General features: G+C 45.9%; 2 protein-coding genes across 2 annotated transcripts in view; both read left to right on the top strand.

Annotated features, from left to right (window-relative positions):
* Positions 1–3,358, top strand: part of ago1 (argonaute RISC component 1) — a 37,650-nt gene extending 34,292 nt beyond the window's left edge. The window contains exons 17-19 of the mRNA XM_072692465.1: positions 97–198; positions 319–518; positions 770–3,358. Of these exons, the coding sequence (XP_072548566.1) occupies positions 97–198; positions 319–518; positions 770–878 (411 nt within the window). The 3' untranslated portion in view covers positions 879–3,358. The remainder of the gene's footprint in view (positions 1–96; positions 199–318; positions 519–769) is intronic.
* Positions 3,359–5,719: 2,361 nt separating this feature from the next.
* Positions 5,720–22,467, top strand: part of ago3a (argonaute RISC catalytic component 3a) — a 61,077-nt gene continuing 44,329 nt past the window's right edge. The window contains exon 1 of the mRNA XM_072659657.1: positions 5,720–6,427. Within this exon, the coding sequence (XP_072515758.1) occupies positions 6,409–6,427 (19 nt within the window). The 5' untranslated portion in view covers positions 5,720–6,408. The remainder of the gene's footprint in view (positions 6,428–22,467) is intronic.

The following is a 22,467-nucleotide window of genomic DNA, read 5'->3' as shown; positions in this document are numbered from 1 at the left end:
AAAGACGGGGGGCTTAGATCATGTGATTAGGGGCTTAAATATAATTTGATTGAATTTCATTGATATATATGAACTTTTTTGTAACCTTTTTTCCAGATTGGGAAAAGTGGCAACATTCCAGCCGGGACCACAGTCGACACCAGCATCACACACCCGTTTGAGTTTGATTTCTACCTGTGCAGTCATGCAGGTATTCAGGTGGGTGCAGTTGTTTTTTCTTTCTTTTTTATCCTCCTACACTCCCACACTTAGTTGGAAGTACGTTCTCCGTGTTCTTCCAAGGAATCAGCGTCCTGAAAATGTCTCCATGCTCTCCAGGGCACCAGCCGACCTTCTCATTACTATGTGCTGTGGGACGACAATCGCTTCACCGCTGACGAGCTCCAGATCCTCACCTACCAGCTGTGCCACACGTACGTGCGCTGCACGCGCTCCGTCTCCATCCCGGCACCCGCCTATTACGCTCGGCTAGTGGCCTTCCGCGCCCGCTACCACCTGGTGGACAAAGAGCACGACAGGTGAGTGGGGCCTTGATCAGGGCCTTTTTGGTCCACTGCTCCACAGCTCCGCAATGCTGGGGGGCTTTATAGCCCCTCTAGCCCACATCTGGCATTAGGCATGTTGGTGCCAATAGGTTCATCATGTTTATCTGCTGCAGAGAGTCCTATTCTATTGGCAGGACTAGGCAAGCTGTGTGTGAGTGTGTCTATGTCAGCAATGGGCACAACTGAATGCATTCATTAACTCACCCCCTCCTCTCTCTCTTTAGTGGGGAGGGCAGCCATGTATCCGGTCAGAGTAACGGTCGGGACCCCCAGGCTCTGGCCAAAGCTGTGCAGATTCACCACGACACCCTGAGAACCATGTACTTCGCCTGACGGAGCTTCACTTCACACCCCCTTCGGCGGCTTGCGAGGGGGTGGGAAAGGGCGCTGCAGGGCCCTACAGTGGCCTCAAGACACTCCTGACCTCCCTGCGCTCGAGCCAGTCCACACAGCACCGCCGGACCCTACAAAAGAACTATAGATCCCACGCACCTGAACAGTACTGAATTGATGTGGAGCGTCCTGACCTCACCACATTTTTCTAAAGCCAGGCAGGGCTCCTTTTTAGTTGCCCCCCTTCGTTTTGTTTGTTTTCTTTTTGGAATTTTAAATGTATTGATGTATACTACCTTCACGTTCCCGTACGTATGTGTGTTCGTATGCAATATGGAGGGGAGGGAAACTCGAAGGTTTGACTGCCACCACAACGCTGCCTCTCTTTCAGGACCTGCTCTCCAGTGTCCAGCACCCCTCGAGGCCTGATCCGGGCAGAGAAGAACCAGAAAGTGGACACCCATTGCGTCGTTCTTTTTGAAATTTTGGTTCTTTTGACGTACACTATTTTTTACGATTTTCAGATTTTTGTTTTTCTTGTAATTTCGATTATTTGTTTTTTGTTTTTTTAACAGCCTTTGAAGAATGAAAGCTACGTTAGCACTTAGAGTTAGCTTCTAGTCACAGCGAGCCCAGCGTGTGCGTCTACGTCTCCGTGCCGAAGCCCCCCGCCCAGTGTTGCTCCAGAAAAAAAAGAAGAAGAAAAAAGGGGGAACACGCTCTTCGGCGCGGTTGCGAGTGTAGCCAGTCGTATTTTAGACACGCCTCCGTAGTCACGCAGCGGCAGAGTTAGCATAACGGTAGACGGACTGTTGAGTGCATTTCTGACACGTTTTCAACAAGTTACTGGACCATTTATCTGCGCAACACCGAAACCAGCATTATGAGCCAGCCAAATGTGATGCCAACCGTTGAAGTTTGAGGCACTTACCTTTTCTCGGAACGTGCATCTGCCTGTCTGCTTTTGTTTTCTGGCAGGAGCTAAAGACCATGTGGGATTCCAGCACTTTGGTCTACTTGACTGGTCACGGATCTTCACAGGTACAGACAGTAGAGACTTCTAAAGCCACACACACACTCCACTATCACACAATCTCTCCTTCTGGTGCACAAGGCTCCTTCCAGCATCCATAAACTAGGGTTGCTTCCACCTGACCTCGGAACACGAAGCAATACAAGGTCATCGTCCACGACACTAAACAACAACAACAACAACGTCGAAGAAGAAGAAGACAAAGGAGCATCATCGACTTTTCTCGCGCTGAAACGGTTTACTGCACATTCCTCACTTACAGAAGGATGCGTCATCCATCAGCTTTTCTACACCAACTCCCTCCATCCCTCAGACTCTTTGTTCTCTCGGTTCCTTCAATGTAGCTACCCACCTTCCACCTTTCTCCTCCGTAGCTGTGTGGAAGCTCCACTGTTGCTGTTGGGTCAAGCCCACAGCCCACTAGCCCACTAGCCCACCTCCCTCTCACACAGTCATCCCATTTATAAGGCCCCGCCTGCACCCTTCTCCGTAGCACCACACACAAACACATACATCCACATACACGCCATCCATGCCTCCTCGCATCCTCATCTCTGGCCTGACGTTTCACGCGTCCACCAGATGTGTACCAAGTACACGGGCATTGAAGATACCGACCTTTCCGTCATTCCCGTTCTCTCGGGTCATCTCTAGCCAAGTCATTGCTGTGGTTCTTTTATGAAATGCATGTTTGTGAGCAAACTTGTGTTGTGACTGGATCCTCTTAGTAACCACCTCACACTCCTCCCGAAGAATGAGCCCCTGTCCATTCGGTGCCATGCGTTTACCTACATACTCAGCCGTCGTCCCGAGTAGTGGCAGATATTGTCCTAGAGGGGAGGGAGGTCCCACGTTGTGCAGGGGAGGGTGTAGTCCGCTCGGCCTCCAAGCCTTTGGGGATGAAAGGGAAAAAAAACGCAACATGAGGTGTAATGGTTTGATCACACTTTTAATTTTGCCTTTATTAAAACACATAATAATAATAATAAGATTAATAAGAAGACAAACTGCCTTCAAACCACGTTCAACCAAACCAACATCAAACCGATATGTATTAGTACCTTCTCATGTGACGGCCTTTTGAATGCGAGGCCTTCAGAACCGGGCCACCTCCCTCCTCCTCAGTCAGACGAATCCAGGAGGTAACATTTATGATGCAGTACTTCATTCTCAGAAAGCCACGGGCGCCTGGTGGGACGAACAATGAACAACACACACTAAAAAAAGGCGCAAACCGAGAACGAGAACTGGAGAATTACCTTCACTCAGCCTCACTGTCAAAGCAATACAAAGCCACTGAAAAAGAACGGTCCTAATCATAGCACTTCCCAGCAGATCGATCGGAAGGACACATAAACCTGTTATTTTGACTCTGTATGTAATAGTGTGGGGAATGTGTTGGGGGTTATTTTTTAAAAGAAAATAAAGAAGTTGTTTTTTGTAATGATTTTGGTTCAAATGTGTCCATTTTCTGCGGGATTCCAGAGCGAAATTTACCGTCGTTCGGTCATTCGGCGAGGCTGCAGAGCATTAGCTGCTGTACAGTGGTGGACGATGGTGGTACAGTAAAAATCTAGCAATTTTATTTACATTATTTACACACACACACACACACACACACACGCACATCCTCTGAATTTTGCTAATGTACACATGACCTCCAGTAGACCCCTCTCTGATGGTACCAGGGCTCGGTTGGCACATTTTGGGGACGTTCAGTGTATTCTTGGGCAGCTGAGACCTCACATTTCTAGGTTTGACTGAGGCTACATTCAGTCTACATTCCAGTGCGAAATGTACCGTCGTTTGGTCATTCGAAGTGGTTGAGGAGCATTAGCTGCTGTACAGTGGTGGACGATGGTGGTACAGCGCAAATCTGGCCATTTTATTTACATTATTTACACACACACACACACTGAATTTTATGTTAGTGATGTCAACATTAATGAATAATCGACCCTCTGACCTCTGTGTTTACAGCGCTTGCTAAAAGCGCTTATTATTCTCTGTAAAGAGAGCGAGACCTATGGAATTGCATTAATAAAAGGTTACCATGGTAAAGTTTGCAGATTAATCATGTGCATTAACCCTTTTTTTTTTTACCTAAATTAATCATCTTACCAAGTTTGGCCTCAACTTCCTCTCATAGGGCTCTCTCTCTCTTCACAGGGCCTAGTGACATATTAGCTAGCGCTGTAAACACTGCGGCGCTACTGTTGAGCTTATTTATACTGAAATATGGATTAAATCTCATAACTACTAACTCTCACTTTCTTACACACACATACACACACACTTAGCTCTGAGCTTAATCCAGCCCAATGACCGATCGTCCATTTATCTCTGAAAAAGTCGTTGAAGCTTTTTCTCTATTAAAGCGAAGTCCGAGCTTCGTTGTGTTCGAGGCTAAAGTTCTCAAAACACTGAGATTTTATAAAAAAAATAAAGCCAGACTTAAATAAAGCCAGAGTTTTTTAGGCACACCACACTTTTAGCTGTTTGTCTCACGACCAGAAATTCGTGACGTGCTAGCTAGCATTTATTTGAACTTAGAATTGTTGTGATTTAACACTATTAAACGTTTCAATCGGTTGACACCAGTATTTATACACAATGTTAATGGTGGTAAAATAGTGGCAAATCACAAAAATTGTGTTTTCTTTATGGACTATGTTGCACTACAACGCCCTGAAGCTATCCATCCAAGTTGTGTATAAATACAGTGGTTCACTTACTTTTTCTAGCCTGCACTGTGGATGTTTACTCAGTGTGCTCAATAAAGGATTCACTTACCTTTCCTTGCAGGTTTACGACCCAAAACCACCTGTGAACCTACACGTGTCTTCGCAGTTGTCTATCTACTGTTGATGATGGTCAAATAGTGGTAAATCTCAGAAAATGTGTTTTCTTTGGGGATTATTTTGCTGTACAGCACTCACGCATCCCTCGTGTATCCCTCCACCATGGATTATTTGAAAAAAAAATGTCTTACATTAAAACCTCAGGCATCAGGTGGCGTATTTATAACCACGTCGCAGATGCTAACCTTCTTACATGTAGTTTCCAGAGGCATTAAAGTCTTCAGACGCCTGGTTTTGTTCTCTAGAACAGATGATTTCACACTAGACCACCTTATAACTGGTCTTAACATGAACTAGATGTGTGTACACGCCATTTCACTGCATTAAAAAAAGTAATTAAATAAAAGCAGAATATGCAGGCTATTCAATTCAAGGGTTCACTTTACTTACTTTTTCTAGCCTGCAATGTGGCGTGAACAGTACAACCTTCTGCTTCATTAGTTTAATCAGATTGTGTCTGTCTGTAATAATTATGACCTAAATCATATTCAGACCACATGTGATTATTAATCAAAGCAGAAATTAATAATAATAATAATAATAATAATAATAAGGGAGCTGGGTTTCTGTGACGTAGCTGACCGAGGACTCTTAAGTTTCTCCAGCTAACTAAACCACCCTGAAAAATGTTGTTTACCTAACTAAGCCCTAAATGTTTTTGATGTGGCCTCGTCATACTTTTTTTTTAGATAGATTTTTTTTTTAATTTTTTTAATTTATATAAATGTATATAAATTTATATAAACGATATAAAAGTATAGCTGCCACACTCTGACGTGCTAAACGAGGAGAAGCAGACAAGTCCCGCCTCCTTCTTCGCCTCTTCGAGCCAATCAGCGCGAGGTTTCTGCGCCGGCGCCCAATGAGAGCGCGTTTATTTTTTTCCGCGGCCAATCAGCGCTCGTCTTCGAGAGGTTCCCATGTCGTCGTCACGGAGGTTCGGGCTCCCCATATTTAGCTCTTCGGTGGCGGAGCGCTGACAAACCGGGCTGGAGCGACGGAAAACGGCTAAACGCGAAAGTGGGAGTCGACGTTTTAACAAGTTAACACCCTGACAGGGTCGAGGAGAAGACGGTCGGCGAGGAAAGGCGCAGCCCGAGCGAGAAAGCCGTCAACTTTTGGGTGGGAGTCGGGCGGACTTGACGGAGAAGCGAGCTAGTTAGCATGGCAACCAGCTAACGTTAGCTTTGCGCTGCTCCGTCGACGAGCCGACAACTTTCACTTTTCTCAAAATAACGACCATGTTCACGACGTGGGCTCGACACGAAACGCCATCGAGTATTTATAATAGCTAATCTCCGCACTAGCTAACCGTTCCCTCCGCACGTCGCGTGAACTTCTTAGCACGCTAACGTTAGCTCGACGTTCGTAAATAAAGCGGTTAGGAAGTCGCGAGGACGCGAGAACGCGCTGTACTAAACGGGTCCCCCTCTTTTAAAAGGATAAAACGCCCCTCTGAGCCCCCCAGAGGAGGACAGGATAGCCCCTTTTGCCCCCGGACCTGAGAGAGGACCACTCGCCTGACTCGTCACCCCGAGCAGCGACCTGCTCTGCCGCGGTCCGGTCCGGAGTGTTCACCCCCCGAGTTCATTAACTAGGAGCCGGGACAGACGGAACCGGACAGAGACCCCCATGAATGGAAATCGGAACTACAGGTATGTTGGTGTGAGCACTGGGGTCATCCTGAAAACTTCTCCTCCAACTTGGGTTTGATCATGACCGGTCTCGCGAGCTGTGTCCAGGTTCCTCTAGGTGGGGGTCTTAAGGTGGGTGAGGGTCTTCAAGTCCTTCAGACGTGTCTGGTTCCCCAGCTGCTAATGTATGGCATCATCTTTATGTGTGGTATTGTCATTGTTGTGGGCTGTGTGGAGCGTGCTATCAAGTGACCCTATGGGAATTAAACCCATGACCTCCAGTAGACCCCTCTCTGATGGGACCAGGGCTCGGTTGGCACTTTTTGGGGACGTTCAGATGTTCGGTCTGTTCTTGAGTAGTTGAGACCTCGCAATTTTAGGTTTGACTGAGGCTACATCTCTTACTTTAGCTAGTTAACAGGTTGGTATGTAGGTTAAAGTACTGTGGGAATTAAACCCATGACCTCCAGTAGACCCCTCTCTGGTGGTACCAGGGCTCGGTTGGCACATCTTGGGGACTTTTGGCATATTCTTGGGTAGCTGAGACACCTCATGTTTCTAGGTTTGACTGAGGCTACATCTCATACTTTAGCTAGTTAACTGCTTAGTATGTAGGTTAAAGTACTGTGGGAGTTAAACCCATGACCTCCAGTAGACCCTTCGCTGGTGGTACCAGGGCTCGGTTGGCACATTTTGGGGGCGTTCAGATGTTCGGTCTGTTCTTGAGTAGCCGAGACCTCACATTTCTAGGTTTGACTGAGGCTACTTCTCTTACTTTAGCTAGTTAACAGGTTGGTATGTAGGTTAAACTACTGTGGGAATTAAACCCATGACCTCCAGTAGACCCCTCTCTGATGGGACCAGGGCTCGGTTGGCACTTTTTGGGGACGTTCAGATGTTCGGTCTGTTCTTGAGTAGTTGAGACCTCGCAATTTTAGGTTTGACTGAGGCTACATCTCTTCTATCTCAAACTACTATGGGAACGAAACCCATGACCTCCAGTAGATACCTCTCTGATGGCATGATGGCTCAGTTGACACATCTTGGGGACTTTTGGCATATTCTTGGGTAGCTGAGACACCTCATGTTTCTAGGTTTGACTGAGGCTACATCTCATACTTTAGCTAGTTAACTGCTTAGTATGTAGGTTAAAGTACTGTGGGAGTTAAACCCATGACCTCCAGTAGACCCTTCGCTGGTGGTACCAGGGCTCGGTTGGCACATTTTGGGGGCGTTCAGATGTTCGGTCTGTTCTTGAGTAGCCGAGACCTCACATTACTAGGTTTGACTGAGGCTACATCTCTTACTTCAGCTAGTTAACTGCTTGGTATGTAGGTTAAAGTACTGTGGGAATTAAACCCATGACCTCCAGTAGACCACTCTCTGATGGGACCCTGGTTCGGTTGGCACTTTTTGGGGACTTTCAGATGTTCGGTCTGTTCTTGAGTAGTTAAGACCTCACATTTCTAGGTTTGCCGTGGCTACATCTCTTACTTTAACTAGTTAACAGGTTGGTTTGTGGTTAAACTACTGTGGGAACTAAACCCATGACCTCCAGTAGAGACCTTCGGTGTATTCTTGGGTAGCAGAGACCTCACATTTGAGGTGTTTAGGTTTCAGCTAAACTATTGTAGACACCTCTCTAATGGGACCATTGCTCAGTTGGCACATTGGGGGTCTTTCTAGGAGGAATACGAAGACTTTGGGGACTCTCAGATGTTCAGTGTATTCTTGAGTAGCTGAGATCTCACATTTCTAGGTTTGCAGTGGCTATATCTCTTACTTTAGCTAGTTAACAGGTTGGTATGTAGGCGAAGCTACTGTGGGAACTAAACCCATGACCTCCAGTAGTCCCCTCTCTGACGGTACCATGGCTTAGTTTTGGCAACATTCAGTGTATTCTTGGGTAGCCGAGGCCTCACATTTTTAGGTGTTTAGGCTTCAGATAGTTAACTTGTTGGTATGTCGGGTTTAGTTCCCACAGTAGTTTAGCCATCATCTTCAGTGGACACCTCTCTGATGGGACTCTGGCTCAGTTGACACATACAAAGGGGTCTATTTGGAAGTACCATGAAGGGTTTGGGAACTTCCAGATGTTCAGTCAGTTCAGTAGCAGTGGGAACATTGACCGAGATCTCACATATCTAGGTTTTATTGGTGACTGAATCTCGTACTTCGGCTTGTTCCTGTAGGCTTTCTACTCCATTATTAAGTACTGCTGTTCGAGTAAAACCTTCCAAGGTAGGAGTAGACCTTAGATAAAGTATTAGACATCTGGAAACTTCTCCTACTTGCTTTTCTGAGATGTGTGGTCACGGCAGGCCTCACAAGCTGGAGCTCTTGCTGTGTAGGATGGTTCAGGAAATCTAAAATCTTCAAAATTGTCTCCAGTAGAGACCACTCAGATGGGACCATGGCTCAGTTAATGTATAGCGGGATCACAATGGGGGAAATAAGAAGGGGTTGGGAACTTATTGGTGGCTAAATCTCCACCTTCAGCTTGTAGCAGCAGTATCCTGTAAACGCATGTCTAGTTAAACCTATACATGATTATGAGTGGCAAGCTGTATTCTCTAAACGTTGGTCTTGCTTACCTCATGCCCACGTGTAGTTGTTCTGTGCATGTAGAGATGGCCTTTCAGTATCTGTTGGTGTTGGTATCGGACTGAAGTCGGCAGGAAATGCAGGATGGTGCATCAAGAAAGACATTTGCTCCTACTGTGTGATGTGATGTGTGTTTCCTCCTGTAGAGTGTTTGAGTAGTTTGAGCCGTGTAGCCTATTTTTAGATGCTCCTAAGTGAAGAGCGTGAATTAAAAATAGTAGGGGTGTCCCTGCTAGTGGTAGTTTTATGCTCCCAATCCAATTCACATACCTTGATCATGAGTGTCCGCCAATGCTGATTTGGTTTTGGGGTTTCTCCAGACAGTACAGCTAGTTAATTTAGCAATTTTGGATTTATCTATTTAAAATATATATATTTCTATGGCTCATTTGGCACATATGGAGTCTTTCTAGGAGCAATACGAAGATTTGGGGGATTTCTAGCATACTTTAGCTAGGTAACAGGTAGGTATGCAGGCAAAACTACTGTGGGAACTAAACCCATGACCTCCAGTAGACACCTCTCTTATGGTACCATTGCTCAGTTGGCACATTGGGGGTCTTTCTAGGAATAATACGAAGACTTTGGGGACTTTCAGATGTTCAGTGTGTTCTTGAGTAGCTGAGATCTCACATTTGTAGGCATGACTGAGGCTATTTCTATTACTTCAGCTAGTTAACTTGTTGGTATGTAGGCTAAACTACTATAGGAACCGAACCCATGGTCTCCAGTATACACCTCTCTGATGGGACCGTGGCTCATTTGGCACATTGGGGGTCTTTTTAAGAGCAATACAAAGATTTGGGGGATTTCTAGCCTACTTTAGCTAGTTAACAGGTTGGTATGCAGGCAAAACTACTGTGGGAAATAAACCGATGACCTCCAGTAGACCCCTCTCTTATGGTACCATGGCTCAGTTGGCACATCTTGGGGACTTTCAGTGTATTCTTGGGTAGCTGAGACCTCACATTTTTAGGTGTTTAGGCTTCAGCTAGTTAACTTGTTGGTATGTAGGCTAAACTACTGTAGATGCCTCTCTGATGGGACCGTGGCTCATTTGGCACATTGGGGGGTCTTTCTAGAATAAATACATAGATTTTTGGGGACTTTCAGATGTTCAGTCTGTCTTTGAGTAGCTGAGATCTCACATTTGTAGGCATGACTGAGGCTATTTCTCTTACTTCAGCTAGCTAACTTGTTGGTATGTAGGCTAAACTACTATAGGAACCAAACCCATGATCTCCAGTATACACCTCTCTGATGGGACCGTGGCTCATTTGGCACATTGGGGGTCTTTTTAGGAGAAATCTGAAGACTTGGGTGATTTTCAGGTGTTTGTCTGTTCTGGGGTAGCTGAGACCTCACATTTCTAGGTTTGCCCATGGCTATATCTCTTACTTCAGCTAGCTAACTGGCTGGTATGTAAGCTAAAGTACTGTAGGAACTAAACTCATGATCTCCAGTATACACCTCTCTGTTGGGACCGTGGCTCAGTTGGCACATTGGGGGTCTTTCTAGGATCAATACAGAGGTTTTGGGGACTTTCAGATGTTCAGTCTGTCCTTGAGTAGCTGAGATCTCACATTTGTAGGTTTGTCTGAGGCTATTTCTCTTAATACAGCTAGTTAACTTGTTGGTATGTAGGATAAACTAGTAACCTAACAAGCTGGGCAATATGACCAACTGCAGATTATATAGTTATTTTTAGATAGTTATTTTAATTAGATTAAGTGTTTTGAATATAAATCACCAAGTATGTGAATCTGTAGTATTTTAAGAATCTGCTGCCATCAGTGCAGTTTGTCTGCATGCCAAAATATCATGATAAATATTTTGTGAAATTGTCTTTTAAATATTGTGATGTCTTATTTTTACAGTCTCACCACTCCAATAAGAACAAATACAATGAAATTAAGTTGATTTGGCAGCAGAAAATAGACAAATGTCTGGATGAAAACTTCTCAAACACTGTGAAAGCACCAGAACCACAGATATTTTGGCATATTTTCACATTCCTAGGTAATTTATTTCCACACTGGCTGGCGATAGTGTCCGTTAATGTTGCATAAAGGGCCCCAGAGGGCATTCTGCTAAAACACAGTGGTAAAAACAAAGGATCGGAATGGCATCAGGCTTAAAATAGATACTCAATCCCTTACAATGTGCCTGGATTGACCCCTAAAATAGCTTTAAAATGAGGAAATAGCAGTTTAGATATATCACTGCTGTCCAATGAAAACTATATCTCCATTTTTTCTCAGTTATATACTGATATATATCTCAAGCATCTTGACCAGCTACTAAATGTTTTCCAAAATGATGAAGCTTAAATTTCCAAGTTTCTATGCTTCTTTAGGTGTGACTGTGACTGGTTTAGGTTACAGCGATGGGGATAACACTGTGGGTCTTACCAGCAGATGTGGGTAGAAAGTATCTGAGGAAGCCATTCTCTAGTACAAGCGTGGTTACCTGTAATGAAATTGCTCAAGAAGACATTGAAGTACCTACAAGAGACACACATGAGTAACAATGGTCTAAAAACCCCTCTGTAATTGCAGTGTAACGTCTCAGTACGTCCAGCGTTTCGCAGTAAACGTGAAGGTGTGTCAGGCTCTAGAGATGACCTCTGTGAACGTTTCCATTGAAAGCTTAGAAGATTTTGGAGATGCCAGGCTTTTCGGGGGTGAGGTTATGTTGGATTGATGTCGGTTTGTGTGTCTTCCTGTAGTTTGAGCTTAATCAGTACTTATTTTATTTATTGAAAGTTTATGATTAGCCATAACATTAGCACCACTGACTGGTAAAGTAAAAAAAACAGTACAGTACATGTACAGCGGCTTCATCTGTCAGGGGGTGGGATCTGCATATTAGTCAGCAAGTGAACAGCCAGTTCTTGAAGGTGATGAAGGTGTTAAAAGCAGGACAAACTGGCCAGCCAACCAAACTGTGATGTTCTAGACGATGACTGGGTCAGAACATCCCCCAAACATCAGGCAGGTCTGGCGACCGGATCTTGGGTACTCGAAGCTTGTTGATGCGATCCATGGAGGTCCCGAATCACAACCTTCAGGACGTCTGCTAACGTCTTGGCTACATGGCAATGGTCAGATCTGTTGTGGTGGCATGAGGGGGCCGTAATAGTAGGTCCAGTTCTTCTCTTTAGGGCCTCGCCTAGACGTGGGCCTCGAGAAATCTCATTACCGTCAGCTGGGTGGACAGGTGGGTCTGTCCTCGTAAGTGTCCCAGGCATACGTTGGAAAAACCCCTCCCAGCTGAGCGATAACGCGAGATAACGTGAAGTTTCTCAATAGAAGCGAAAGCATGAGGTGGGGGTGAGGGTGGGGGTTTTCCCTATAAAGATCAATTAACCAGTGTGCTAGTCATGTGTGAGCTTGAGAGAAAGGTCTCTTACTCCCCCAGTTTCAGTGCTGTACAAACCGATGACCTCATTCAGGACATTTCTCCTGTTTCACGCTCTTACCTGGGGAAAATGGATGAATCTTCCTGACTAATGGTGGTTATTTATTTGTTGTTTGAGTCAGACGGTGGGTGTTTTTTACTCCACTCTCTGAAATTTAAGCTTCTTCTAAAGGTTCTTTGAGCAATGCCATAAAATAGCCTCTCTTACTTCCATGGAGATCGGTTCAGATCGGCGAAGAACCTCTAGATCACATCAAAGTGAAGAGGTTCTTCACACTCTCACATCTGGATGACCAAAAGTGTGGTTCTTCTATGAGCATCAGTCAAAGAACCATTGAGTGTAGTTCACTCGAGAGGAGTGGAGCGTGCAGAGTTAGGTATGCACTACACTACATGTCCAAATGTTTGTGGACACCCCTTCTGATTAAGACGTTCAGCTACTTTGAGTTGCACAGATGTGCAAATGCACAAATAGCTTGTCTAGTCCCTGTAGAGAAGCACTGCCAATAGAATAGGACTCTCTGAAGCAGATCAACATGATCTTTAGTAGGAATGCAACGATTCAGCTTTTTCAGTTCCGATACCGATATATGAACTTTGCATATCGGTCGATACCCGATAAAGATCCGATACCATTGTACCAAATATGTAAAACAAACTATAACAAATTAACACATATAAATCTACTAAATTGCTATTTCTTTGTCACTAAAATAAACAATTGTGCAGGAAATTGACACAGCATTCAAAAGGAGTCAAATTAATTAAATCTATTCATTAATTAAATCTTAAAATATATTAAAATAAATCAAATGTATCAGCCAAAACTTAATAAAATAAAATAAGTAGCTTCGCTTTGTCAAACACACAAACAGTAATCAATCTTATTTTTAAATATTTATCATAATTCAAAATAAAATCTAGCAGCTGAACCTGAGAATAAATAAGTAACTTGGTAAAAAATACAAGCAGTAATGAAACATTTCAAACATCTAAACATTTAGTGCAGTCTCACTCCAACCAATTAAAGTAAAAGTATCGGTTCCATGGATCGTTCCATATCGGGACCGATATCCGATCCCAATATCGATCGGTGCATCTCTAATCTTCAGGCGTGATGCCAATAGGCTCATGAGGACTCTGTATCAAGCCCCCAGCATTGAGCTGTGGAGCAGTGGAAGAACTGCTGTGTTCTCTGGAATGATGGATGGGTGGTGGAGCTCCATCCAGTACTTCTGGGATGAGCTGGGGAGTTCGGGAAGATGAGGTGGGGTGGTGATCATCATAATCATCATCATCATCATCCAACATCCTGACCTTTCTAACGCTCTTGTCGCTGAATGCAGTCTAATCCTCACAGCAATGCTCCAGCTCCAAAATCTAGGAGAAAGCCTTCCTCACTGGACAGTAGAGACAGTTACTCCAACAAAAGCAGGAGAGACTCTTTTTAATACCCTTGATTTCAGAAGAAACAATGAAAATAAGCAGGTGTCCCAATACTTTTGTCTATATGGCGCAGGCTATATATAGGATGGAAATGGCATCACTGTGGTTTTATGAGGTTCGAGACGTCAGCAAGGGAGAGTTCCCTCATCTCCAGTGTGTATGGATGTGAGCTTTTGGCCCGTCTCGTATTAATTGACCTTAAGCTTGTCGGGTGTAGATTCTTTGGTCTGATCTTTTACCTTTTCACATTTCCTGTGGTGTCACGCTTGTCAGTTAAACAAAAAGCGACCTACAGATGGCTGGTTAAATCTGCGAGAGTGGAAACCCCATGCTTGTGTGTGGGCTAAGTGATATGAGGAATCTTTTGCGTAATTTTTCTGACTGCTGATTATTATGATTATTATTATTGTTATTATTCATAAGTTAAATGTAGTATTTTTAATAAAATTTTTGGGATGAAGGCTATTGTAGCTAACTTTATTTTTACAGTCCACTTGAACATAGAATTGTCCTGTTAACCAGTCTTTTGGGGCATGGCTTTCTTTGGTTGAAGTCCCTCCCCCGCCTCCGAGGGTTTTCTGACCTTTGACTGACGTAGAAGTTGACAGTGGGGTGGACGTCGATGTCTACGTCAGCCAGCAATATTCAACATTCCCCACCTACCCTCAAGCAACAACAGTCATTACCTCCGGACAAGCTCGATAAACACAGCCTAACTCCTCCTCTTCCTTCTCCTCCATCAGTTCGATTGTCAATGTGGTGGTGCAGGAGGCAGGTTCTCATCCTCAGTTCACCGTAGGCTATTAATTGTCTTCAAATCCAGATAGCTAAGACCTCCTGCTTGGAGCAAAGCAGATGTACACTGATCTGCCTAATATTCTGTCGGTTCCCTTGGTGCCATCACAACAGCTTGGACCCGTCAAGGCATGGACTCCACAAGACCTCTGAAGCGCCCAGCGATACGTGATTCCTACAGGGCCTTTAACTCAGGCTTGCTATTGAGCCTTGGGTGCCCATGACCCTGTCTGCATACCAGGAACACCCCACCTCGGAAGACCCGTCTGATGCCTTGGAGATGTTAAGACCTAGTCATCTAGCTATCGCAGGAGCCAGATAATACCACCTTCCACTTAGCACTAGCTCTAGCAATGCTCCCAACACTAGGACGGTAAGGACTTAAGGACACGTCTCCTCCGATACGTTCAAAGCCAGCCATCGCCTCAGGCGGCATTGCCGGGCCGGCTTGAAGGAACTCGCTAACAGATGCCTGTGCCGGCAGCATCGCTTCAAGGGTGGTGATGGTGGTGGTAGAGAACGCTCTCTGCCCACATGGACTACGGCCTATTGTGCTCTCTCTAACTCTGCCCGCTGATGGCAAAATGGCAAGGCTCGGGATTCGTACATGCGAAACCCCAGGCCTTACTGGTAGCATGTTGGACCTCAGAGCCACCCAGAGCCCTCAGTAATGATGCTTTTTGAAATGAAATATGCAACTCTTAGTAAAGACGATATCCACAAAATGCACAGAAAGCACAGAAAGTACAGAACCGAGCCCTACTTTCCACCCTGTTTTCTAAAGAAATGTGTCTGGTGTGATTGAAATCTAGGCCTCCCCCATTATGACCTGATCTTGCCACTCCTGGCCGAAAGAACAGAACGTGACCGAATTGCTCGTAGAACAATGAAGCACAAAGCCAAGTACGTCGGGTCACAGGATGCTTGTCGCCAGATGTAACCTAATGTTAACATAGACACACCTAGCAGCGAGCTAGCTCTCGTACTAAAGTTCCTTGCTCATGTTTGCGCTGCAAGTGACACTTCCTGTCGTTTCCTGTCATCATTTATTTATTTATTTTTTTAGGGTAAAATCGTTTAACTGAACCGAAAAGGCTGTGGTTGTGGTGTGGGGTTTCTTTCCCGTGTTTGATAGGTTTGAGCGTGATCGCCAAATTGTAGGAGCTCATATGAAGAGAATAGTTTCAGTGGAATAGACGGTGCTGACGCTCAGTAGATTTGAAAGGGGAAGATGTAGGCTTGCTATTGAGCATGCAATTTAGCAGACGCCAGATCTCCAGAGCGACTTACAGCAGAGCTTCACTGTCTCTCAGAAACAACCCTTATCTGGTTTATAAAGACCAGAATCCAGAAGATCCTCTAATCTTAGACTCAATACAGAAGTCAGTCTGGAGACACAGTCCTCCACACACTACACTCTGCACATTAAGTACTCTCAGAAGAGACGAGCAACTCCTTGGGGAAGTTCGTTCCACCAAGAAATGCTATGTTCTCTAGAATGATGGATGGAGCTCCATCCGATACTTTTGGGTTGGGTTGATGAGTTGGGATGGTGTCGCTGAATGCAGTCAAACCCACACAGCAATCTTCTTCTCTGGGCAGTGAGTGAGTGAGTAAGCAGGTGTCCCAATACTTTTGTCCTTCAAATCATTGGCTCCATCATCAAGTGGTCGCTGGTGTGATGCCCACTGATGCCACAGCCACCCTTGTCTGGGAGTCTCGGAGAACGCGACTGGCCTCAGAACAAAGCCTGGATGCTCGTCTTCCATGGTTCTTGAAGGATGGCGAACCAGGTTGAGCCGAGCCGTACTTGAAGCTGGAAGGGCTCTTAAGCTGTTTAAGAAGCCGTTGCGGTTTAGATACCTTACTCAAGCGCACCTTAGCTGCGGATACCGGTCGTGGGAATCGAACCAGCAACCTTCCAGTGCCGAGCTCACTTCTCTTACCTGTAGGCCAAGGCTATCCAGCTCTATTGATTTCAGCAGGATTTGCCCAGTCGCTCATGTACCTCATGTATTGAGAAGGTTGTAGAACTTCCGGGCTTATTTTGGCCGTCAAATGCTCTTAAAAAAATATCGGGTGTTCACGCCGCCTGGCTAATCAGCGGCATTTTTCTGTGCAATGCACCGAACCACAAAGCAAAAAGCGCACCAATCACCGTTAATCACTGTTAATCACAATTAATCCTCGCAATCACAGCGCCGCTTAAAGTAATTGCAGTTATTATTTTTTGTCATTTAGAGAAAGCCAGCTTTCAGTGGGCGACTGAAAGGTAGAGCTGAAAGCCGTGACGATGGAGACGTTCAGTCCTGGTTTGGATGTGACTCACTGTTCTCCTGTAGAAGCGTAGGAGAAGCCCTGTCGCGCCGCTCTGAGAGCGTGGTGAATTTGCCGCTGCGTGGATGGACCCCTTTTGTTCAACATGATGCGCTTAACTGTGCGTGTACCAGGTGTTTCCTGTCATCAAGGGTGTCACCACAGGAAGGAGGGACACCCCCGCGGGTTTGTTTCTACGTGAAGACGGTCCAGGTTGCTATAGGGCGTGTGCCGCGTTTTTTCCTACGCTGGTTCCTGTTCGGCGCTGCAGGGTGCAGTGCCTTATCGCTGTGTTGAGCATTTGGTAGTGCTGGTAAGCCTCTCTAACCAATCAGGGGATTAGCTGGATTTTGGATAGCCAATTACCCAACCCATTTGTTGGTGCTCTCCGCCTACCTATCCCATGCTCCAGACACAGGGAGGGTAAGGCCTAAGGCCTGACACCTGCCTCCTCCGGCAGATGCGCAACCATCCACCGTCTCTTTTTGAACAGCCACCAGTACAACGCCACCGGGCAACCAGCGTGCTCCGACGGCAGCGCCGGGTACCCAGCTCTGATGCATCGGCCAGCAGACGCCCCTGCCAGCCATCATGCCGACCGACCTCTACCCCGAGAGAGCAAGGCCATGGTTGTGTTCCCTCAGGTTCTGGATGCTGATGGCAGGGACCTGGGACGACCCCGGATGCGAACCAGTGATCCTCACGGCTGGAGATTTCAGGTTTCCAGTGTAAAACTAATCCTACATTTAATTTTTGGGACCATTTAAGGTCCTCTAAACCCCCCACAAACACCCCAACCCCCCCAGATCTCCATAAGCAGCAGCAGCAGCAGACTGTGGACGGTTTCTGTGGAGAGTGCAGTTAGGTCTGCCGTCTCCGGGGTGGTGTCGGCTCCTCCTCCTTTAGCCGTAAAGAAAAGCAAGGGGACATTCACCACCCCCCCCCACCCGTTCTCCGCCTGATGTCCAAAACAGCTACATGACACCATCCAGAGCGCGTTTACATGTTTGTTCATTTGCTTTCCGTTCAGGAGCTCGGCTGAAAGCCCGGCTTCACGGCCTTGCGGCGGCGTTTGTTGGTCAGTCTGTCAGGTGTGCCGTCTCAAGGCTGTTAAGCCGAATTCTTCGGGCCCTCTGGAGTAGGCTGTTGGAGTGGGGAATGTTTCAGAGGCAGTGGCAAACATCTGACCATGTGTGTGGTGAGGGGGGTGAGTGGGGCCTCTCTCTGTAGAGGCGGTGGGGGCCTTTTTTTTTCCCTTCAAGAGGCAGGGGAGGATTTAGGGAGGTGTGCTGTGCTCTAGGAACTGGGACAGAAAGCCTAAAGGCAGAAACTAGGGGAATGAAGGGAAGGGAGGCCGTACAAGCCTGAGCCTTGGGTGGTCAGTCAAGCCCTTTTCTTTACCTTCCAGTGACCCGTACTGTATCTCTCAGCTTGTCCAGAAATGCATGTGTACAGTTTTTCAGAAGTATTGGAGCTCTTTGTCATCTACGATTTGTATGAAATGCTGTGTTCTCTGAGATGATGGATGGTGAAGCTCCATCCGATACGTTTGGGAGGGGTTGAGGAGTTGGGGATGATGAGGTGGGGTGAGGTGGGGTGGGGTGGTGTTGCTGAATGCAGTCAGACCCTCACAGCGATGCTCCTTCGCTAAAATATAGTAGAAAGCAGTCGTCTTCTCTGGGCAGTGAGGGAGTGAGCAGGTGTCCCAATACTTTTGTCCTTTGAATCATTGGCTCTATCATTAAGAGGTCGCTGGTGCGATGCCCAGTGATGCCACAACCACCCTTGTCTGGGAGTCTCGGAGAACATGACTGGCCTCTCTCGTCCCAAATCACTCAGCTGTCCGATGCATCACTGTCCGAGCCGTCATCCTACGTCTTACTGGAGGCATTGTGGGATAGGGGAAGTCCTCCTCCTTTTTTATTTATTTATTTATTTTTGATGTTTGTTTGTGTAGACAACTGTTCGAGTGTTTGTGGGCGGAGCCTGAGTAGTAGTTTCCCTCTGCTTAGAAACGAGCAAAACTCCCACTGACTCAGATCACTCTTATAATGGAAACCAATGGGGAGGCATCTGCCCACTGACTCCATTGAGAAGCGTTTTGAGTCAGTGGGTTTTCTGATCATCAGTGCCTCCATATTCTCGTCTCAGGCTACTCCTGTAAGACCTGCGTGATCTTCTGCTTGGTGTTTCTGTCCAGTTTAGATGTTTAAACCTACAAGTCTTCATATCTCCCTGCCTAAACTGGGGTTTCCCTCAGCAGTTGTTTATTGTGCCCACCCCCCTCTCTGACTCTCCTGGTGGCAGTACGGCAGTCCTGTTTGCAACAGAGAGCCCCATTCACCCCGGCGAGGAGAAGTCCAGACCCAGAATGGATCTCATTCATACGGACACGCTCGGCGGCGTGCTCTGGGCCCAGGCTGCTTTTCCTCCGCGCTCTCCAACGCGCCAGAAACTGGCCACCTTCAGTCCCTCTAGACCAGTCCCTCTGGCTTCACTGCCCGTAATCCCAGACTGGTGTTCTGGTACAGCAGCTTACAGTACGAGCCCTGATCCAGGGTCAGATTCCCAAATGGTGAAGAGACCCTTATGGTGATTCTAATGATCGCCCAACTAATCCTAGATCAGTGCTGGTGCTCCTCACGCTCCAGCATTACTTTATTACTTTGTGTGATTTTCCTCTATTTTCCCTCCGTCCTTCCTCTTCGTCTTCTTCCTCTTCTTCTTCCTCCTCTACTTCTTCTTCTGATTGTTTTCTTACTTTGCTTTTCCCTTTTTCTGTTTTTCTCTTTTTTTTTCTCTTTCTTTCTTTGTATTTTATTTGTTTTTGTTTTTTCTTTTGATTCTTCCTGTTTTTTCCATTTTCCTTTTATTTTATTTTTCTGTTTGTGTTCCTGTGTTTTTCCCTTTTAACATTTCTTTCTTTCTTTTTCTTTCCTGTTTTCCACTTTCTTTTTTCACTCCGCTTTTTTTGCCCTTTCCCCTCTTTTTTTCCTTATTTATTTCAATTTCTTTTTACGTTTTTACCTTTATTTCTTTCTTAATTGTATTTTTTTATTATTTTTTATTATCTTTTTTTTCTTTACATTTTTTTCTTTCTTTTTTCCCCCATTTTATTTCTCTTCTGTTTTTCCACTTTTTTTTGTCTTTATCTTTTTTCATTTTTGTCTCCTTTTCACTTTCATTTTTTTTACCTTTTCTGTTACCTTTTTTCTATTTTATCCCTGTTTTTTTTCCCCCTTTTACGTTATTTTCTTACTTTTTTTTTTTCTTTTATTTTTTTCCTGTTTTTTTCCCTCTTCTTTCTTAATTTTCTTTTTCTTTCCGTTTTTCTTTTTTCTTACATTCTTACATTTCTTTTTTTTCTTCCTCTTTATTTCCTTATTTATTCATGCTTTCTTTTTTGTGTCTTTTCTCTCTCTCTCTGATGGAGAACTGACTGCAGACAGTGATGAGGAGAACAGTGCTATTAAAGCACAGCAGCTGTAACAGTGACTAAGAGCATCATTACCGACAGCAGTACAGACAGTGGTAGTGAATACCCCCCCAACCCCACCACTCTCCCGCCCGCAGTGGTGGATTGTGTGTAAAGGTGGTTGACTGCCACGACTCACTACAGCCACTCCTCCAGAACGTGCACTCCCTCTTACACACACACACACACACACTTGCCAGCCGTGCGCTGTCACCCTGAGCGTACACACTCTGCACAGTGACTGATGCCATTGTGCCTGTCCACCGAACACTCAGCCCGTTCCCACAACCCAGGCCTCTACGGATTAGACACACAACAGCTGTATTGTGTGTGTGTGTGTGTGTGTGTGTGTGTGTGTGTGTGTGTGTGTGTGTCTGCGCGCACACTTTCTGTAAAATGTACATGCTTGCGAGATGGGGGTAGAGGGGAGCTCGGCCTCATATTTATCTTTCATAGAAAATGGTGTAAACCGTTGAGTCAGCAGTGCGACAGTTGAGGGCTGATCTGTGATTTTTATTTTCTTGAAGAGAGAAGTGATCAGGAGGAGCAGAGCTGGAGCGTTACACTGCTGTTTACACTCATATTAACCATAGTAAAGGAATCCGGGATGAGTTGGTCGAGACCGATCAGTATTCATTACTGTTTCTCAGGCATTAGCAGCGCTCAGCAGAATTTATCACCATACGGTAAAATATCGTCATATTGCCCAGCTCCAGCTAACAGTCACCCGTCAGTGATGGGACGGCTAAAGGAGGACCAGCCTACCCTCCCAGGGAGAGCTAGGCCGAGGCTACAAACTTTCCGTCTGGTGTGTGTGTCTGTGTGTGTGCGGAGGCAGAGTTGTTGATGCGTTGATGCGAATGGACAAAAGTATTGGGACACCTGCTCATTCATTGCGTCTTCTGAAATCAAGAGCATTAAAAAGAGCTGATCCTGCTCATGTTCGTTTGGAGTAACTGTCTCTACTGTCCAGGGAGGGAGGCTTTCTACTAGATTCTGGAGCTGGAACACTGCTGTGAGGATTGGATTGCAATCGACAAGAGCGTTAGTGAGGTCAGGCTGCCAGGAGGATGATCACCACCATCGCCCAACATCATCCATCATCATCCAACATCATCCATCGTTCCAGAGAACACAGTTCTTAGTTCTTCCACTGCTCCACAGCTCAGTGCTGCTGGGTGGGGTGGGCTTTTAAAACCTCCTAGCCCACGCCTGGCGTTGGGCAGCATGGTGCCAACTGGTTCATGATGTTTCTGATCTGCTCCAGAGAGTCCTATTCTATTGGCAGGCAGTACTTCTTGAGGGGGACTAGACAGGCTGTGTGTGTGCCTTTGCACATCAGTGTCAGCAATGGGTGCAACTTGAAGCTAAAGCTGAAGGCATTACTTTGAATGGGTGTCCACAAACATTTGGACGTGGTGTATAAATATTGATAGACCGCCACATTAGCCTTATTCTCAGTTCAGTTTCCGGACCCTTAATCCCTGAATCCCTAAAATCCCCCAGTCAGCTAGACTGAGGGAGGTGAAGCAGCCTGGGTGAAGCCTGGTTACCCAGGGTGTGTAGAAGGTGGTTCTGCTGGAGGTCTCTCCTTCCAGGCTGAACTGTTGACCAGCTGGACATGCAAATATTTGAGACTGCACACTGACCTCTGTTCATATTTGATGGGCGCATATTTGATTAGATTTTTCCCCCCACACATACGGCTTCGGGTGCTGCTGAATGTTGACCGGTCTAAGCAGAAGGCGCTGTGTGAGGTTATCTGTTGGCTCTCTGATAGCCAGGGGCCAGTTTTCGCGGGAGAACCTGTGGGGTCCTGAAGCCAGGGGTTGATGTAGTCTAGAGCAGAGAAGAGCCTTGGACTCGGACAGTTACGGCTCCTTTGGTCTTGTCCTGCTGGATTCGTCAACAGAACCAGCACTCAGGTTAGGGATGTGACCAGAGCGTTAGTGAGGTCAGGATGTTGGATCTTCATCTCATCATCCCCAGCTCATCTCGAAAGTAG

The sequence above is a fragment of the Salminus brasiliensis genome, chromosome 1, assembly GCF_030463535.1.
Source record: "Salminus brasiliensis chromosome 1, fSalBra1.hap2, whole genome shotgun sequence".
NCBI lineage: Eukaryota > Metazoa > Chordata > Actinopteri > Characiformes > Bryconidae > Salminus > Salminus brasiliensis.
Note: the sequence above shows the minus strand (reverse complement) of the source record. Positions and strands in the feature narration are given on the sequence as shown.